Source organism: Podarcis filfolensis (assembly GCF_964270895.1).
Source record: "Podarcis filfolensis genome assembly, chromosome: 7".
Taxonomy (NCBI): Eukaryota; Metazoa; Chordata; class Lepidosauria; order Squamata; family Lacertidae; genus Podarcis; species Podarcis filfolensis.
Window position 1 is genome coordinate 3334061 of NC_139603.1, and position 20630 is coordinate 3354690.

The 20630-nt window shown below is 45.2% G+C and overlaps 3 protein-coding genes across 6 annotated transcripts; 2 read left to right on the forward strand and 1 right to left on the reverse strand.

Annotated features, from left to right (window-relative positions):
• The first annotated feature begins 1048 nt into the window (after positions 1-1048).
• Positions 1049-11416, forward strand: GRPEL1 (GrpE like 1, mitochondrial). 4 transcript variants are annotated; one of them, XR_014550924.1, is made up of 6 exons: positions 1049-1202; positions 2128-2293; positions 2970-3051; positions 4835-6541; positions 6606-9575; positions 9676-11416. XR_014550924.1 is itself a non-coding variant. In XM_083624508.1 (4 exons), exons 1-4 carry the CDS (start codon positions 1099-1101, stop codon positions 5179-5181), a joined length of 699 nt encoding a protein of 232 aa, XP_083480634.1. In that variant the 5' UTR covers positions 1059-1098; the 3' UTR covers positions 5182-11416. The 4 variants fall into 4 exon arrangements, 1 of the variants encoding a protein (XP_083480634.1); XR_014550923.1 differs by having other exon boundaries at positions 6606-11416; XR_014550925.1 differs by having other exon boundaries at positions 1059-1202; positions 4835-9575.
• Positions 11417-14046: 2630 nt separating this feature from the next.
• Positions 14047-16785, reverse strand: TADA2B (transcriptional adaptor 2B). The gene is made up of 2 exons (XM_083624490.1): positions 16478-16785; positions 14047-15461 (listed from the first exon to the last, which is right to left on the reverse strand). Exons 1-2 carry the CDS (start codon positions 16745-16747, stop codon positions 14469-14471), a joined length of 1263 nt encoding a protein of 420 aa, XP_083480616.1. The 5' UTR covers positions 16748-16785; the 3' UTR covers positions 14047-14468.
• A 312-nt stretch (positions 16786-17097) lies between these two features.
• CFAP184 (cilia and flagella associated protein 184) lies at positions 17098-20201 on the forward strand (the record flags this gene model as incomplete). The annotated part of the gene is made up of 2 exons (XM_083624213.1): positions 17098-18201; positions 19561-20201. 2 exons carry the CDS (start codon positions 17098-17100, stop codon positions 20104-20106), a joined length of 1650 nt encoding a protein of 549 aa, XP_083480339.1. The 3' UTR covers positions 20107-20201.
• Positions 20202-20630: the final 429 nt, after the last annotated feature.

The following is a 20630-nucleotide window of genomic DNA, read 5'->3' on the forward strand; positions in this document are numbered from 1 at the left end:
ATGGCATTGTCTTCATCAGAATGCCATCACATATTATTTACAATTTAATCTGGATTTACCACAGAAAACCCAGTAACACACACACACACACACACACACAGAGAGAGAGAGAGAGAGAGAGAGAGAGAGAGAGAGAGCGCTTGCTGAAAACAGTAAATCCGTTTTAAAAGCAGGGGGTGGGATGAGATGGTGTTATGATGCGACCGTGGTCATTCTGTGAACGCTGCAAAAACAGTTGCGTGTGTCAGCCACATGGAGTTCACAGGTGCAGCAATAAAACTTCTAGCAGATTTGCAAACCTAGTATGGTTTCCAATTGGAAGGGGGACTGCATGTTGAGATTCCTGCATTGAGGGGGTTAGACTAGACGACCCTCGGGAATCCTTTACAATTCGATGATTCTAGGAAACTGCCGCATGGAAGCCCCCCCCCCCCGCCTAGTTTCCGGTTTGATTTGACTTCTCCATTTAACATTGTGAGAGCGATAACGCCCCACATCTGGGGATAATGGACTGCACTGGCACTATTTTAAAATGCTGAAAAAAATTAAAACCCGAATAAGACCTGAGTGGGAAAGAACAGAAACTGTTTCTGCGACCTCACTTTATTTTGGAATGCAGGTATCTGGAGGCGTCTATGCGCCAGGGCGCTAAAAAATATTAACAATAAATTCGTAGATTTCTCAGTTGTTGCCTAATGCTTCTGCGATGGGAGAGCAAGCACGGGTCTGACTGAACCCAGAAGTTAAATGCCAGTGTGAGTCTAATTATTAGATCTATAGCTGCCCTTTGCTCGGCTCTCGTTCGACTCGCAATTAGTTCGCTTTCAAAAGGCGAACTGCCGGCCCCGGATGTCGACATACCTTTTTATTCCCTCCCTCTCACGCACGTGGTTCCGAGGGCGTGGCTGATTGGCTGCATGGTCAGGGAAGAAGAGAACTCCGGTCGACCTGCCCGAGGATTGGGCAGAGGCTGTTGCTGCGTTCGTCGCTGATTGGTTACATGGCCCAATCTGCCCGCTCGACCTGCCTGCTGATTGGGCGGAGGCGGTTTCCGTTGCTGCGTTTGGGGTGGGGGAGGGGCGGAGGCCGAGCGGCAACATGGCGGCGGCGGCGGCGAGAGCCGTGCGGTCCGTGTGGCGGCTGGCGGGGCTGTCGGCGTTGCCGGGGCGAGGCGCCTTTCTCGCTCCGCAGCACCCGCAGCGGTAAGGCGGCAAAGGCGGCGGGAGTTCGTCCTGGGGGAAAGGCCGGGAGGGCTCCGCGTGCCTGAGGCGAAGAGGCAGGAGGCGGGAAGCCGGGCCCACAGCCCGACGGCCCCCCCGTATCCGTCCCCCCGTCCCGGAATCTCTTTTTATTTATTTTACATATTTCCCGTTCTTCGCATTTAATCCCTCGTTTCCCTCCAAGGGGCTTAAGGTTGTTCTCCCCCCCCCCCCGCTCCACAACCGCCCTGTGAGGCAGGCTGGGCAGAGAGGAGGCAGCTCCTGGCCCCCAAGGTCACCCCCAGGGAGCTTCACCAGCCCAGTGGCGGAATTTGAAGCGTGGTCTCGCTCAGATCCTAGTCCATCACGTCACGCAGCCTGTCTTACTCCGGGAGGGGGTATCTTTCCCGGTTTAGTTTCTCTGCGTGGACGGGGTTTCTCTGCTATTTACCGGGGGGCCCCCTTTTCTCTCTTTCTCTTTAGGCAGTTGAATCCTTTCAGATTCTCCTTTGGCCGGTGCTTGGGGCAGTATTAAAAAGCTTTTCAATACCCGATCCACCTTAATAGCAAATGACTTGATTCCTTTTGAGCAGGGATTGTCTGCCTTGCACGTGCCAACGGGACGTTTTTGAAACCAACGTGGGCAATAGAGGGTATTGGTTCACTTAAATATGCTGATTCTTTAGAGCAGAGCTCACCAACCCCAGGTGAAACATAAAGGAGGGACAGTATAAGTCTCTCATCCTGTATTTTATCTTCTATTTTTATCTTGTGAACCACCCTGAGATCTTTGGATGAAGGGTGGTATATAAATATAATAAATTTTCAGAGAAGATTTGGGGATAAGAGGTGGCAATGTGCTGGTGGTCTCTTGTACTCAGTCTTAAAAAAGTTGCTTTGAGTTTTACTGAACCTGATATTGTTTCAGGACTTCTCAGCTGCTTTGCATAGTGACACAGGAGAAAGGCACTGGACCAAACTTGGAAGAAGAGCCAAACCAGACTCAACATGAACAAAAATCTGTTCCTGGCTCTGCTGAAAAGATGTTAATAGAGGAAAAGGCCAAACTAGAAGAACAATTAAAAGAAATCACTGTAAGACTCCTTTTGGTTTATATATTTGTATAGCCCTCAAACAGCAGACAGATAGGATATGCATACTACTTTTCAGTAGTTTCCTTTAGCAATTGGGTCTTGAAAGTGCTAGCGTCAGAAAAGTGAGAATGTATATATAAGTGAAATGTCTTGAGACTACCTGAGCTCTGTACATGTCATTAATTTCCCCCCCACTGGTGAACTAAAGTTGGATTTCATTTTTGTCTAAAAAGGGAATGGTTAGGTTTTTACCATATATCTAGTTAATAAAAAAGAGGAATAGGACTTTTATCTTGTTTACTTAAATGGGCCCTGGTGCCACAAAAATAGGAGTGTCTCATGGTTTGCTGATGTTGCTCTTAATATTGCCAGATAATTGTAGGTTTTAACAGCATAGCAAATGGCTGAAGTAATATCTCTCCTTTTATATTTCTGTCTTGCTTTTAACCATTATCCCCTCACTTGTGGGTCACAACATTTATAAAGTTCTATTAAAAACCTAACACATCACAAATTCAATGTATCATTTGGAGGAAAAGACAGCTCTTTTGATCCAGGAGCACAGTTAGGATGGTGTGTTTGGTGGACTCATTCATTCTGTGTCTCCATTTCCTGGGAGTTTTTTACATAGGCAGTTGGTTTTACATTTCCACTGTTTATTTTCCCCCTTGTCCAGGACAAGTATAAACGTGCCCTGGCAGATGCAGAAAATCTACGACAAAGAACTCAGAAATTGGTAGAAGAAGCAAAGTTATATGGTAGGTATAGGCTGTATTTGTTGTTACTAGCACTAGAACATCACATTAAACATAAATAAAAACTTAAGCTTGGAAATTCCAAAATGGTACTTCCACTCAGCTCATATACTGTGCTGCTTCAAGAGATCTAGATACATACTTTTTCAGCTGGTACTTTGAATCAGTGAACATGATTCTTGTTTGGTTAGTAAGCATGAGAGAAAATATACAAGTGAGAGCAAGAACCTCTGTGGGCCGTTTTTGTGATCATTGTGGCATCATCATGACACCAGGTAAAGCAGTTCCCTTTGCACATGTGGTCTGAAGTCAAAAACAGCGCAGGCAAAGGCTTGGGTTTGCAGGTGCTGATGATCAATTGATTGGTGGCACCTGGAAACCCTGCTTCCTTTGACCGGGTGATTTGAAGTCATACTTCACAGCACACAGGTAAACTGCAGTTTCACTTCTCCCATACTACTCCAAAGTCATATATGTCAGGTGTGTGTGACTTGGGGAAGCTGGCCTTAGATGCAAAATTGGGACCTCCGCTGAGCCATAATGGGGATGCCAGGCTGGAAATTCACCACTGATCCTAACTATAGGAAAAAGAATTCCACAAGGTGGAGATTTTTGCAGCTTGAATTGCTTACTGCTTTGCCAAATACCCCTTTCAGTTAAATTTTCAAGAGATGACGTTGGGTCATTGTACAGAACAGAAAAAATGCACGTTTATCATATACACTGGTACCTTATTAAAACTTAGGCTTGAGGGTGGTTGTGAAAAGAGTTAAGTTATAATTTTCTAGCTATAAGTTTTATGCCCCCAATTCTACAAATGTATCCAAATATATTTTCATTAACATAAGGGTAAATCTGAATTTACCCTTATGTTAATGAAAATATATTTGGATACATTTCAAATATATTTTCAACATCAAAAAAACGAAGATCATGGCCACTGGTCCCATCACCTCCTGGCAAATAGAAGGGGAAGAAATGGAGGCAGTGAGAGATTTTACTTTCTTGGGCTCCATGATCACTGCAGATGGTGACAGCAGCCACGAAATTAAAAGACGCCTGCTTCTTGGGAGAAGGGCAATGACAGGCCTAGACAGCATCTTGAGAAGTAGAGACGTCACCTTGCCAACAAAGGTCCGTATAGTTAAAGCCATGGTTTTCCCAGTAGTGATGTATGGAAGTGAGAGCTGGACCATAAAGAAGGCTGATCGCCGAAGAATTGATGCTTTTGAATTATGGTGCTGGAGAAGACTCTTGAGAGTCCCATGGACTGCAAGAAGATCAAATGCATCCATTCTTAATGAAATCAGCCCTGAGTGCTCACTGGAAGGACAGATTGTGAAGCTGAGGCTCCAGTACTTTGGCCACCTCATGAGAAGAGAAGACTCCCTGGAGAAGACACTGATGCTGGGAAAGATGGAGGGCACAAGGAGAAGGGGGCGACAGAGGATGAGATGGTTGGATAGTGTTTTCGAGGTTACCAGCATGAGTTTGACTAAACTGCGGGAGGTAGTGGAGGACAGAGGTGCCTGGCGTGCTCTGGTCCATGGGGTCACGAAGAGTCGGACACGACTAAACAACAACAACAAATCTGAATTTAATGGAGATTCAATCACACGTCATTTTTGGTATTGGTAATACTTGATAATGTATCTTTAACCATATACATGCCTAAGCTTTGAATCCTGGAAGAAAATATAAAATTAATGGTTCCTTTCATTGTCTGATGAAATGTTGATGCATCTTTAAGGATTATCTGAAATTTTATTTGCTTTTCCTGTTTTAGGAATTCAGAGTTTCTGCAAAGATTTGCTGGAAGTTGCTGATGTTCTGGAAAAAGCAACTGAGAGTGTTCCCAGAGAAGAACTCAAGGATGAAAATCCACATCTCAAAAACCTTTACGAAGGTCTTGTCATGACTGAGGTTCAAATACAGAAAGTGTTCACCAAACATGGCTTGATGAAACTGAATCCTCTTGGAGCCAAGTTTGATCCCTATGAGCACGAAGCATTATTCCACGTTCCCATGGAAGGGAAAGAACCTGGCACTGTGGCTTTAGTTTCCAAGGTGGGCTATAAGTTGCATGGCCGTACTTTGAGGCCTGCTTTAGTAGGTGTTGTAAAGGAACCTTAGCAGTCTGATCTTGAGAGTGCCACAGAACCAATACATGCCCAGATAAAGACTCACTAAGCAGTGTGGGAGGCTAAACTAAATGGTGGAAGAAGCTTTAATACCAATGAAGCAATGTTGAAATGTGTTTTTAAAACGAATACCAATAATGTGGGGAATGCAAAGTGAGTGGTATGAATTGCAAGCATGAGTCATCTGTGTCCCGTGAATAATATTATGGTGATTAATGAAAGGTATTCTGCATTGTAATTAGGCAATTTAGTAACAATAATGCAATGTAGATTGTTCAGAATGAAAATCTGATCTTTTCAGTGTCGTGTTCTGTGTAGAAATTAGCATTTTTGCTTATTCTTTTATGAATACAGAGTTGGACACCAGCCTGGTACTAACTTAAATAGCTTCTGTTCCCATGGAAAGCATCAAATTGTGTGTCACATAACACAAGTATTTGGTATAAGTGCTGTTAGCCTTTTCTATACTTAGTTTAGTATTGAATCACTTTGCATGACCTTAAAATGACAATTGATCTAGAGATGTATTGAGACTATTACAAAGAAAAGAATAGCAAGTTCATTTAGTAACTGCTTGCAGACACACAACCAAATTAAGTGTTTTAAGAGTTCACAGACATCAGCTAGTTTTCATTGAAACCAGAATTTTTTAATACCTGCCATTCCCTGCCTGCTTCATCAAAGTCCTCTGGCACATAGAAGAGTGCATGGGAGGTCAGAGGCAGTTGACCAACATAAAATATGAGCACTTCATTTTCTGAATTCTCTATGATACATTGGGAACAGCTTGTTAGGGATTTTGTTTTTTGAATCCTGCCAGTTAACCTTAAGAATGCCAAATGATCCCTACTGGATCAAACCCAAGGCCTATGTAGCCCAGCATTCTGTTTCCCAAAGTTGCATACCAGATGCTTATAGGAAGTTTACAAGTGGGATGTGAGGACAGTCTCCAGTTGTTCCCCAATGGCTGGTATTTGGAGACCTGGTGCTTCTGAGCCTTGAAGTAGCATATAACCCACAGGTGGAGAACTGGATCCAGCTGGTGGGCCAAGTTTGACAGGTGGGGCTACCCAACTGACATCAGATGTCCAGTTTCTGCCCACATGATTTTAAATGACACTGCAGACAAAACAGTCTGCAAAGTGCTTCTGACCAGCTGATCATCAGCACTTGCTCTGTACCTGACATCAGGCATGTCTGGTGTAGAGCAGGTGGGCGTATTGTGGCCAAAGTGACCTCATGGGCAAAATAAGGAAAACTAGTGGCCTTAATTAGGCCTGTGGTCTGTGGCTTCCCTACCCCTGCATACAGCTATTGTGACTGGTACTTATTCTGCATGAATTGGTCTAACCATCCTTTTAAATCCATCAGAGTTGGTGCCAGTGTTACAGATACTGCAAATGATACAATGATCACATTTCCACTTTTTTCATGCTTAATTTCTTACAATGTTTTCTTTTCTGTATTTGCATTGATTTCCACCAGATGCAAAGTCATCAGTCTTGCAATATTTGATCCCCATATTTGGGATGATGATTGATCCCAGCAAGGATTAATGTACAAATATTTTTACATTGATCAACAAATAATTAGGAAGGTGCATGCTTTGTCGCTTTGCAAACAAAATGGCAAACTTATTTTTTAAAATGTTTAAATAATCTGACGTAGGCAGGTTACGTCCATCCTTACTTGTCTTCAGGCCTGAGCCTTGTAGCACCACCTGCTCCTAGACTAGGGATAGGGAACATTTTGCCTCAACAGGCTTTCTCTCCCCATCCCTTCAGGACAAGTTCAACAAGCAGATGGAAAGAAGCTTTCTAAAAGTTTTACTCCTGCATTTTTGGGGTCTTGCCTATAAACAAACTGTCCAGAACAACCATTGCTTTTTTTCTGGCGGTAATCAAGGGTATGCAGCACTGGCACCCCCCCCTTAAAAAAAAAGCACTGAGAACAGCACGCTCAACATTTTATTCATGTTTTGGTTTTACTTTTTTAAGCTGCAGATTTGGTAAATGGGTAAAACCCATTATCTATTTTTAGTGACAAAATTTTTTATTAACTTAGGTTGATGACTTGTACCAGTCTCCTGAACTATACAGCATAAAGTTAAAGTTGTTTTGTTAAGGGGGGGGAGTAGTTTTCCAGTTAATGAGTTTGATTTGGATAGTGGATAAACTTGCAAAGGAAAAATGTCACTAGTAAGTACTGGATGGTGATTTACGGTGACAGGCCTTTTTAATTGTTCACTTCTTGAGCAAGCAAGCCCCAGTGCTGAAGTATCAAACCAAGGAAACAAGTGAGTTAAGCAATGAAGCAACTAGAGGGTAAGTAGCACCACATACTTGTTTAATTCAAGTACCTTAAACTAATAGGAGCTTAATCCTAGGGATGGAAAGTCTGTAGATAATCTAGTTTCATCTCTTCCTGTTAACTGGAATTGATTAAGCCCACGAGTTGAGCTACATTTCTTTCTGTATTGTGCTTTTTTTCCAAATAAGGTCTACTTTACCTAATTTGCTGCATAAACAGTTGGGGAAGCTTAGCCAGGGCAATAAATTTGGAACAATCTAATGAGGGACTGTGCTCCAAATGTGAGAGGGGGCTCTAGTGATGAAACATCAAGCTACAGTAACAAAGCAAGTTAAGCAGTAGGGTGAGGTTGACACAGTGAAGAGGTCATGGCAGATTTCTCTGTCACTCTCCTTAGTGACCTAACAAAACCCAAGCTCCCAAGTAAACTACCTCAGTAAAACAACAGCAACGGATATTCAAGTGGAGAGCCAGCAGGGTTGTGGGGGATATCCAGTGTGTCACAAGTGTGACAATGCATGCTGCTTATCAGGAAAGGTGCCATCCGGGCTAAGAGAAATGGAGTATAATTAATGAGCCATGTCAAGGAAACTGTTAGAAGCAAGGCTGCTTCCTTCAGAAAGTGGAAGTCTAGTCCAAAAAGGAACAAGAGGGAACACACACTTTGGCCAAAAAAAGGCGTGCAGATAAGGGATGCAGAAAAGAATTCAATACAGTGGTACCTCGGGTTAAGTACTTAATTCGTTCCGGAGGTCCGTTCTTAACCTGAAACTGTTCTTAACCTGAAGCACCACTTTAGCTAATGGGGCCTCCTGCTGCCGCTGTGCCGCCGGAGCATGATTTCTGTTCTCATCCTGAAGCAAAGTTCTTAACCCGAGGTATTATTTCTGGCTGTAACCTGAAGCATATGTAACCTGAAGCATATGTAACGCGAGGTACCACTGTAATCATATTGCTAAAAACTTGCAAAACTAACTACAGTTTTTAAAAAATGCATCAGAAGCAAGAAACCAGCTAGGGAGGTGTTTAGACCTTTGGATAACAAGAGAGTAAAAAGTGCTGAAGGAGAAAAAGGAGACTACAGAGAAGCTGAATGAAATATTTGCATTGGTTTTCAGAGAGATGTAGGGCAGACAAACCGAGGAAAACAATGATTACAAGATGCTTACGTTTTAAGCCTTATTAACAAATGAAAAATAAAAACAAATCACCAGGTGATCTAGTTCACATTGTGTACTTCGGACTTTTAAAAGCTTTTGCGAAAGTACCTCACCAAGGATTCCTGAGTAAGCAGTCATGGAATAGGAAAGGTTATCTTATGGATCACTAACTAGTTAAGAAACAGGAAGCATGCTAGGAATCAATGGTAGTTGTTCCAGTGGAGGAATGTAGAAAGTGGAGTCTCCCCGCCCCCAAAGATCAATGTTGAGACACTTGCTTTTTAACTTGTTCATATGTGATCTGGAGGTTGGGATGAGCAGTGTGGGAGCCAAATTTACTAATGATACTGAATTGTTCAAGAAGGCTAAAACAAAAAGATTGTGAGGAGCTCTGAAACCAGGTGAAAGACAGTTACAGTATATGGCAAATCCAGTTAAATGTAAGCAAGTTTAAAGTGATTCACGATGGGGCAAAAATAAAATCCTAATTTTGCATATATGAGGTTGAGGTCTGACCTGGCAGTGACTAACTAGGAAAGAGATCTTGGGGTTGCAATAGATAGTTCATTGAACTCAGTTTGTGGCAGCTGTGAAATGAATTCAGTCTTGGGCATCTTTAGGAAAGGGACTGCCAATATAATAATTTATGAGGTGACCACATTTAGAGTACTGTGTGCAATTCTTACTGCCTCACCTAAAAAAGCACAGTGCCGAGCTAGAAAAGGGTAACCAAAATGATCAACTGCCCATCCTTTGAGGAAACGTTATGACATCTGAGGCTTTTTAGTAAGAAAAGGCAAGTAAGGATGAGGGCATGACAGAGGTGTGTGAGATTGTGCATCACCCAGAGAAAGTGGATCAGGAGAGGATTTTCTTCCTCTTTCTAGATCCAGGGTCATCTAATGAAGCTGAATCAGTTAACCAAAACTAAAAGCCAAGTCAAGCTTACCTGACATGCACATCAGAGATTCAGGGCGGACAAAAGTACTTCTTCACAACAGCTTAGTTATTTGCAGTTTGCTGCCACAAGATATAATGATGGTCACCAACTTGGATGGCTTTAAAACAGGACCAGACAAATCCATGGAGGATGGAGCCATCAATGGCTACTAGCCTCGATGGCTATGTATGATCATCGTTGGATGCGGTATGCTTTATACCGGTTGTTGGGAACCACAAAGTCGGGAAAGTGCATGAACTGCTTGGTCACTCTGAAAACAGCATGCTGCACTAGATGGGCCTTTGGTCGGACTCAGCAGGGCTCTTGTCTTAATTAGCTGTTGTTGTTTTTAAAAAAACAGAACTCAGATTTGTGCATTGACTGGTCTTTTAAATGTCAGATTAGATATTGCCATGCTTTTAATTTGTCCTTTAGTTGACTCTCATGTCATACTCTACTCCCAGATGCACCTGCAAAAATTCCTCCTCATACAGCCAACTGTGGTTTCCAAAGTTCTGCTGAGCTCCAGACATACAAATCCATGCTTGAAACGGTTGGGAAACCCTCTTGAAGATGCTCACTATTGTTATACGCTACTTCTTTATAACTTTTGCACATTATGATGATCACAAAGACTGAATGTGTCTTTGTATATGAATGGGCTAGCTGTAGTATGTGATAGATCACCCGTAACTATAATGGAGCATAGTCTCTACTTTTAAACATGAAAACATACAGCCCCAAATGATGATACAGGAAGGGAGATGTGTATGGACTTCTAGTTTTTCCAGCTGCTTGGAGTTCCTAGCAAGTGCAAAAACAAGTAGACATACCTCCCTCCTCCCCACAAGTCACAACTGTACAGCCAGAATATAGGCTTCTTCTCAACTATGTGGAGCATGAAGATTACCATTCCTCCTGCATTGGTCAGAAGCCTGGGAATTGTGCTCTCTAGAAACTGGCTCAGCACTTCCCATGGTGAATGAAATTATGGAGTCCTGCCAACATGTATGGAAAAGGAAATATATAGCATAGAGTAATAGTACCTGGGTAGTAGTATATATTGCTTAAAAATGATTTGCCTCTCATGTGCACGGATACTTTATGCTACATCTGATTAGAAAAGAGAGTGGCAAGAAATGAATTGATAATCTTAACATCCTTCCCCTTCAAATTGTGAACTGGGCTAAGAGTGTTAACTTGACACACGCCTGTGAAAAGTATGTCTGATGTCTTTCCTGAACTATTTCTGTCAGAGCACTTTTTCCATGGGTTACATTCCCTTGTGGGTGATTAGCACATGCTAATAGTAGGTACATCCAGAGCCAAAATGTAGGTATAGTCCGAGGTAGAAATGGTTAGAACAGTCTTTGTATTATAGGCTGCATTCTAAGCGATGAAAAGGTCAGGGATTTTATCCTGCAAAGTTGTACCATTAGTTAAAGGCTTGTGTCTGCACAATAGGACTCCTTCCTCTCCTCAGCAGATTCGGAGGCCCATGGGGAAAGGAAATCTCATTGGATAGGTGGAAGTCCTTGTGCTAATGGGATATGTTCGCTGGATATAGCATCAACCTCTTCTGGCTTGCAAGAGGCACCCTCCAAGTTCAAAAACACATTCCACCTAGATAAAAGCACAAGGGTGTGTAGTATAATTTTGGTGAGGTGTAGCCTGGGCAGTCTTGAGACCTGAATGTGAAGGCCTGGAGTTGCATTTGGCCCCTGCAGCTGAGGTTTCCACCCACAATAAGCATTAAAATCTCAATGTTTCTTTTAACTGTTAAAAGCTAATAAATAATTATGTGTTCCTTAAAGGTACCCGACTGGGGTTGCGCGCTCATCTTGTTCTATAGGCTGAGGGAGCCGGTGTTTGTTCGCAGACATGTGGCCAGCATGACAAAGCCGCTTCTGGCAAACCAGAGCAGCGCACGGAAACGCCATTTACCTTCCCACCAGAGTGGTACCTATTTATCTACTTGCACTTCAACGTGCTTTCAAACTGCTAGGTGGGCAGGAGCTGGGACCGAACAACAGGAGCTCACCCTGTCGCGGGATTTGAACCACCAACCTTCTGATTGGCAAGCCCTAGGTTCTGTGGTTTAGACCACAGCGCCACTGTGGTTCCTTACATGCCCATATTTCTCTATTAGATGTCAGTCACCCTTAAATAATTTTAATGAAACATTAGTTATATTAAAGTATTTATTCACTATAGTTTCGCTAAGAGGCTTTGCATGAATGCTTCCTTTCATGTGAAAATGCCACACTGTAAAGACCTTTGCAGAAGTGTAATAAATATTAACACATTTAAAAATTGTTCACATTATCAAATAAGTTATATTTAGCACCAGTTGCTCCTCTTAAGCAACATTAAAAGGGCTGCCAATGAAATATAAGGCTTACATCAACCTTGTCTAGCAGATGTATTGATTAACATTCAGGAAACTACAGTTATGGCACTGGAGCTAAATAAATACATTTAGATAGTGGCACTCATGTTAACAAAGTTTACCAGTTTTTTGAAGGGCAGGAATAACAAAACATGTCTGTCATTACTTAGGGTTAGTTGTGCTTCAGTCCTATTGGACTGACCTCTGGATGGAACAGTGCATTTACCATAAAACACTGCATAGTTTCTGACCAGAGTAGACTTATTGTCAAAAACAAAGTATCATAATTAAAGTCACATATAAAATGAGAGAAAATATTTGCTTTGTCAATCAAAAGAGAACACAAACTGAAAAAGAACACTATTGTTTCCTCAGGGACCTTTGTGCTATTTCTAGTCCATTAGTGGCAAAGCAGAGGCTTGACAACCATATGTCAGGAGTGCTCTGATGGTGTTTCCTGCTTGGCAGGGGGTTGGACTCGATGGCCCTTGAGGTCTCTTCCGATTCTATGATTCTAAGTGGAATGTGCAAGAGCTGCTGAGCTACACATGTATACAGCTGAAAGAGAGTAGGGATTAAACGCCAGCACATGCAACAGCAGATAAATGGATCTATAGGTGCAGTAGAATGAGATGGCAAATGGCATGTCCCTTCTGAACACTTCTGACCACTGTATGTGTAAGGAGCCATTTGTGCCGTGTCTCCCTCTGATGTGTTACTCATTGCACTAGGGGGAGGTGACACATTTAAAATTGACTCCACCAGCTGGTGTGGTTTATAAAGTGGGAGAATTCAGAATTTTGTGTAAGGTGTATATCAACTCTGAATTCACAGGAGTTTGAGGAATAATCTGTAATCCTGAATAGTTAAGGTTCTGTAGCTGTGTTAGTAAACCCCAGTCATCAAGGAAGCTGGTGGTGAAACCTACTTATGGTTGAGCTGCACATGAAGATCAGTGTTTTCAAGGCTCAGAGACAGTTTAGCAGGCCAGAAGCATCCCTTTAGCCCTAGGCATTATCACCACAAGCTAATGAAGCCTTTGATGTGGACAGGAGAGCTTGTAGAAGTGTTTTTAAAAAAACCTTTTCCATCTACACCATACAGGAAGCTGTTCTTTAGCCACAGCCCCACTTCATAAGTTTGTATGAAGGACAAGGCCCCTGAGCACACAGTCAACTGCCCTAGAATTGGAGAACTGAGAGGGACCATGAAGGTCATCTAGTTCAACCTCCTGCAGTGCAGGAATCTTTTGCCCAACATGAGGCAAATGAAGAGTTTCATGCTCTCCAGAATGAGGTATCCCAGACTGGATTGTGGTAACAGCAAAGTTATACTTTGTCCCAACAGCTGATAAATGAGCATTTGCATTTGACACGACCCTTTTCAAGCTTACTCTTTTGATAACTATGCTACCTGCTGCATTAAGAGGCAATTTAGCGTAAATCAGGCCTGCCTGCATAATTTGTAATCCAGGCAGCAGTTTAGAAAGCCTCAATATTTTTGCTTCTTGCCCAAGACTGAAAAACCAAGGAACCTGTTAAGATCCCACCCACCTGTCATAGTTTTAAGTGGTGCAGACTTCCCATAAGCACATATTGTGACAGTGGATTCTACTGAGCCAGGTAGTGCCTACCGCCATGTAACGGATGTGTGTGTATGAGATTTCTACATGAATCCAGAGAAAACCTTTGTGCATGCAAAGATTCTTCACTCTGTGTCTTTAGTCACAGAAATAGTCATGTAGAGCTGCTGGCTAACCACTACATTCAGAACCACAATGCCAGTTACTTGCCAAAGACAAGTCATGGGTTTATATTCAGCTAGCTGGTGGAGCCAGTCTACTCTTAAAATTGCCCTGTGTACACTCAAGCAAGTGAGCAGATACCCTTTAATGCCCTCTTGAATTGCGTTCATTATGCTCTTCTACTGTTGCAGCAAAATATATTGTTTTGGCAATGAACCATAGCTTATAGCTAAGGATCTTCACTAAAAATCTTAATTTCTCTGTGCTTTTGAAGTTTAGTACCCAGGATTTAGTAAAAGACACATGCACCCCAATCCTATTCAAGTTTACTCAACAGCAAGTTCCTCTGAATTCAGTCAGATTAACTCCCCAAGTAAGTGTACAAAGGACTGCAGCTTCACTCTGCACTATGTCCATAAGAAGCTGAAGGTCTCCCCCTCTCCACACAAATAGCTTCTACAGCAGAGGTGGATCTCAGTAACTACTGCCACATTTGCTATACTAGTCAAAGATAAGTGAGTCACATATCCCACAATTATTTTAAAAGCAATTTCCTCCTCTCAAGGAAGCTGTCTGGGTCGCAAAGTACGATCTAGCATTTGCATGATTCAATACAGAAGAATCCAGTTCAGTTTAGGATTTTAAGCTTTTACAAGAGAATCCTAGGTTTTAAGAAAAGGATAAGCAAGTGAAGTGACTATTAGTTCATACTATTTCAAGGGAGAAAGAACAAGATTCAAGAGGCATCCCTGGATATCCAACCACTTTCAGTTAAGAAGTTCAAAATCCTTTTCTTTAGTACCTTATCCAGGTAACTAGGAAGGCGACTTTTTGATGGAATGCCCTGCCTTTTTTGGAGATGATCTTTAATGATAATAGTTTTAACAGTCACGTAACGTGCTGGACTCAGATTAATAGAGCTACAAAGCACCTTCTCTCGGTCAGATAACAGTTCAAAGCCAGGTAAGTTTTCAATTGCTGCAAATTCCCCATCTTTACCATCTTCTTTCCCCCTCTTTGAAGTACCAATATTCTTATTTTCCTTCCTTTTCTCTCGTTTGTGTCTAGCTGCTTCATATTCTGCAGATTCTTCCATTTTTGTTATACCATTCCGCCGATATCGTTGTAGTTCCCTAATCTTGGTTCGAAGTACTTTCTCTTTGTGTAAGTTTTCAAAGAAATCATCAAACTCCTTGCAAGACATAAACTGATAGAGAGACCTTAATTTTAACCGCAGCTCTTTTTCTTCTTTTGTGATTTTGCGTTTTGAAGGTTTTTCTTTATCTCTTCTGTCTTTGCCTAAAAAAGCAGGGACCAAGTTGTAGTCACGGGCAATGTTCTTTCGTCTCTGTCTCTCCTTCAGTTTTCTTACATACATGTCCACATGAGCTCTTTTTAATTCTATTTCGACATCATCATCATCATAGTTTACTGAAAGGCCACTGATTAGAGTCTCTGCATCTTGGTCATATTCAATCTCATAATCATCTCGAAGTGGCATATATCCCAGCTGCTGTTGTTCAGCCACTGATATATCTAGAGGTGGCAGAGGCATGGTCAGGCTAGGTGAAAGTGGGCCACCAGTTGGGCAGGTGTGATCAGTCACTCTGTTGGGAATAACATCAGGGATGCAGGCCTTCCCAAGGTTACCATGTATATACATGCTTACATAGTGTTCCATCACTTCCTGAGGCGTTCGTGATGCTCCAACATGAGCAGCCATATCTTCCTAGAATAAAATTAAAATTAAATATATGAAGACCTTTAAAATTATAAGATTATCCCATATACAGTATGTAAGGTAAAGGTAAAGGGACCCCTGACCATTAGGTCCAGTCGTGGCCGACTCTGGGGTTGTGGCGCTCATCTCGCTTTATTGGCCGAGGGAGCCGGCGTACAGCTTCCGGGTCATGTGGCCAGCATGACTGAGCCACTTCTGGTGAACCCGAGCAGTGCACAGAAACACCGTTTACCTTCCTGCTGGAGCGGTACCTATTTATCTACTTGCACTTTGACGTGCTTTCGAACTGCTGGGTTGGCAGGAGCAGGGACCGAGCAATGGGAGCTCACCCCGTCGTGGGGATTCGATCCACCGACCTTCTGATTGGCAAGTCCTAGGCTCAGTGGTTTAATCCATAGCGCCACCCACATCCCTATACAGTATGTAATAAATGTCAATTTCTAGATAAGAGCAGTGGCATTCCTTCATAAAACTAGAGAGTAATATTTCACATTATAATACTTATAAATAGTGTTAATGAATGCTAGGGCTTGTTCATACCAAGGATTTACTCCAAACAGCAATGATAGTTTGTTATATGCACAGACAAAGATCAAGTAGTCCCTAACTGGAGCTGTTAGATCCATTCCTTTCCCCACAAATTCACATCTTGCTACATGCACATTAAACTGAAGCTCTCTAAAAGAACAGTATGAAATGTATCCAATGGTGGCTTTTTTCTTGGGTTCTCAAACTGCCGCCAGGACCCTCTTGAGATGGCTGGAAATTACTCAGCCCACCAGTCATAACATAGTGACAGATGAAGTCCTAATCAGCTGACAAGTCATGGCATTTTCTAATGATATTTAACCCATCTTTGGAAATCTTTTAATTCTCAGCCACAGTTCATCCAGAGAGCATCGCAAGAGGGTGAGTGGCCCGGGACGCGAGTGAGGCCGGGGCGCCCGGGGAACGCGCCGCGCGGGGAGGGCCGGAGCCCGAGGCGGGAGCGCCCTCTCCCTCACCCAGTTGCCGAAGCCGAACTGCTCGATGGCGTCCAGCAGGAGCTGCTCTTCGCGGCTGCTCCAGCCGCCCTCGGCCTCGGCGCCCCAGAGCGTGAAGCGCCCGCCGTCCACCAGCTGGTAGCCGTGCCAGCGCCGGTGAGGCCCGATCTCCGCGCCCGCCGAGAAGCACTCCGGGCACAGCTCGATGTCGGCGCACTCGGTGCAGCGGAAGCGCAGGGAGCTCACTTCGGCCAGGCAATACACGCAGTACTTCTTGCCCAGCTCCGCCATCTTGCTTCCCCCGCCCTCGGGAAAATAACCCGGCGGGAGGGAGAGGCTGCGCCGGGGAAGAGGCTGGCAGGCCCCGCCCCCGCCTCGCCCCCTCCGCCTATCGGCGCCCAGGGCCGGCGCGGCCAATCGAGCTTCGAGGCTCGGCGTCGCGCTTCCTCTCGCGCCGCCGCTTGAACGGCTCTCCCCTTCGCCTATCGGCAGCTCCGAGAGGCCCGTGGGCGTGGCCCAGGCTAGCGTGACCAATCGAGTTTCGAAGCTCTGGTCCGCGTTTCCCCTGGCAACCGCCGTGCCCGCCCACGGAGCGGTTACTGTGGAGACGCGGAGACGCCGCTGCGCGGAGCCGGGAAGCCATGGAGGAGACGGAGAACATGGAGGCGGCGGGCGGGGAGGCGGCTGCCGAAGCTCCGCTTCCCCCGCCGGAGCCCCCGGAGGCGCCCCCTGAACCCGCGGAGGAGCCCCCGGGGGAGGCCCAGGGCCCGGAGGAAGCGCCCGCCTCGGGCCTGGAGGAGCCTCCGCCGGCGGACGGGGCCGAGGCCGAGCCGGGGGCTGAGGAGGCGGGCGCAGCGGCGGAGGCTGAGCCGGCGGGCGAAGGAGAGCCGCAGGAGCCGGTCTCCGAAGAGGAAGCGAGCGAGGCGGCGGGGGCGGAGCAGCAGAGCGCGGGCTCCGTGGAAGGAGGGCTGGAGGGGGAGAAGGAGGAGGAGGCGGCGGCGGAGGAAGGGGCCCCGCTTGACGGCGCCCCCGTCCCGGAGATCCAGGAGGCCGTGGAGCCCTCCGTGTCGGTGGCGCTGCCCAGCGAGGTCACCTTCGCGGCGGGAGAGCTGCTGGAGCCGCCCCCGCTGCTGACGGGCGTGGACCTGGGGCGCCGCATCAGCCTGAGCCTGCGGGACCTGGAGCTGCAGCGCCACAGCGGGCTGTCTCTGGAGGTGGGCAGCAGCGCCGGGAGCTGGGAGGCCGAGGAGGCGCCGGCTGCGGAGACGGAGGAGCAGCGCGAGCAGCGGCTGGCCGAGGAGCAGCTCCGGCGGCAGGAGCTGGCCGAGCAGTACCGGCAGCTGCTGGTGGAGCGGGCGCGCCTGCAGCACTACAACGCCAAGCTGCAGAGCAAGCTGAGCGAGCTGCTCAACAAGGCCAAGAGCAAGGAGCGCGTCCGGCAGGAGCTGGAGCAGCACATCTCGGACAAGGAGCAGCGCTACAGCCGCTACCTGGCCATGCTGGAGGAGCTGCGCACCCAGCAGGCCGACGAGGCCGCCTGGTTCCAGAGGCAGATCGACGACGCCCGCCTCTCCTGCAGCCAGAAGCTGGCCAAGGTCGAGGGCGCCTGGAAGGCCCACCAGGCGCTCAAGATGGAGGTGGCCGTCTACACCGTGGGGCGCCGGCTGGGGAGCAAGCAAGCCGCTATCGACAGAGTGGGCCAGATCCAGGCCCGGGAGCAGAGCAAGGAAAGGGAGATGACGGAGGTGAGACCTGCCCGGAGAAGCCTGCCCAGACAGGCCTTGCTTCTCCCCCTCACCCATTAACGACAAAACCCAAACAAACGCCTCGGCCCCCTCCAGCCACCTCACTGGCAGGAGACTGTGGTGCAGCTAGTTAATTCTCCCCTGGAAGTTACGGTCTTATCAGCTTAGGCAGTTTATTATTTCAGGTGTGATGCACAGTTAATATTTGCCCTTCCCTTCCATGCTTTAAAACTGCTTCTGCATTCGTGTTCCAGTGGAGGAGGGATAAGGCAATATGGTGTCCTCTGAGCAGCCTCAGACAGCATAACCAACGGTTTGGGCTGATGGAAGTCATAGTCCATCAACATGTGGACAGCACAACATTGGCTACCCATGTTAGAGCAACGATACCAAAACCAAGTTGTAAACCCTGATAGTAATAGTACAGTGGTACCTCGGTTTATGAGCAGCCCTTTAATGAACTATTGGGTTTACAAACTCTGCAAAACCAGAAGTAGTGTTCCGGTTTGCAAACTTTACCTCGGTCTACAAACAGAAGCCAAACGGTAGCAGGGCACCGGCGGCAGGAGGCCTAATTAGGGAAAGCGCGCCTCGGTTTAAGAATGGATTTGGTTTAAGAACGGACTTCATGAAGAGATTAAGTTTGTAAACCGAGGTACCATTGTAGTCAATAATAGGGCCACGGGTAAACAAGGAAAGCCTATGTAGTTATTTCCATCACATGTGCTTAGGCTTATTATAGATAGAAACTTATGGTGATAAAAAAAGAGGCAACTTCCTGAGCATCTTGTAGTCTGAACTATTTTAAAAGTCAATTTTATTGAGGTTTATTCATAGGTGTTACGGCTGGTAAAGACTGATCCAGAGTTCACATAAGCTCCCGACAGTTCCTATTCCAACCCCAATCACCTCCCATAATAGTTTCTCACCTGGAAGAGTTTCATCCCAAGTCAACTGTTCCACATACAGTCAATAGGGGAGTTGTGGCTGCTTCTGTTCCATTCCTTGAGTTCTTCAAATCTGCTTCGAGTTAAATCCTTTGGGTTGTACTCCAAGTAGCACTAAGTCTATGGTTCCATCCCAGCAAGGGTTTTCTCTCTTTTTGTAGCAAATGTATATTTGTGCATGTTGTAATTTCCATTTTTAACATTTTAACTTTCCACCATGCCTCTCCTACCTGTTCTGGGGTTTCCTTAAATTCCCTGGAACAGATTTTGGGGAAAGTGAGCTGTATGTGGAGGAGACAGGGGTGGGGGAAGTCGTGTGGTAGAGGTGATCCTTGCATTTGCACAACTATTTAGTTGAATAGCACCCTTGGGTAGGATATGTGTAGACTCACTTCAGTTTTTATCATGCTAGGTTCGACTGGAAAATATAAAGCTGAAACACAGGATCCAAAAGCTTGATGCAAGTTTAAAAGCCATGGAAGAGTTAGCAGAAGGTCTGCACTTAATAGATTTTGAGCAACTGAAAATAGAGAACCAAACCTACAATGAAAAGATTGAAGAGCGCAATGAGGAGCTTATGAAGCTCCGGAAAAAGATAACCAACACAGTGCAAATTCTTACTCAAGTGAAGGAAAAACTGCAGTTTGTGGAAGCAGAGAATCATGGCCAAAGGTCTCAACTAATGGCAGTTGAGGCTTTAGTGGCCCAAAGGAGAGAGATTCTAACAAAGACTAAACAGGCTAGGGACAAATTGCGAATGGACAATCAGAGGCTTTACCAGAAGTGCGGCTTGCTTGGGAATACACTGCTGTTAAGGGACTTTGAAGATAAGGTAACTGCTGCTGAAATGCTGAATGAAAGGCTGGAGGTACTGAAACGCCATCATGCTGCCATCTCCCTTACTTGCAAAGGGGTAAAGAAGAAAATCAGAGGGGTGACATCTTTTCTGCCGCTCTAAACTTTATTTTAAATGTCAAAAAGAGCAAAGTAGAGAGTGAGTGTGTGCACTATAAAATATTACATTAAATAGCAATTAGTTGTTTGTTCTTAGAATCTTTGTTCCAGATATTGTTCCTATTTCCAGAAGATAACAGTGCTTTAAAACCAAATCAATTTGTCCAACTGGCTTTCAACTGTCAGTTAAAAGTTTTCACAAACTGATAGTTGTGCTTAGTTTAATTACTTTCAAAAAGTAACAACTTGAAACTATCAATGCCTTGATGTACACATATTTTCAATCAACTCCTAAGATTCTCCACATCCTCTTCCTGGGCCAACTGCTCCCTTCTGTGCATATACACCAAGCAGTGTGGTGGGTAACAAACCTTTGCAGTGGGTACAGGATCAAAGGGGGGAAAAGGCCCACTGGTGGGATTTTGCAAGGGTTCCTTATCTTTGGACACATGGGTGGGCTTGAGATTTTGATGAAGTGTTGGTGTGCCGCCACAAAATGGCTGTCCTTCAGCAGCAATCCTACACAAA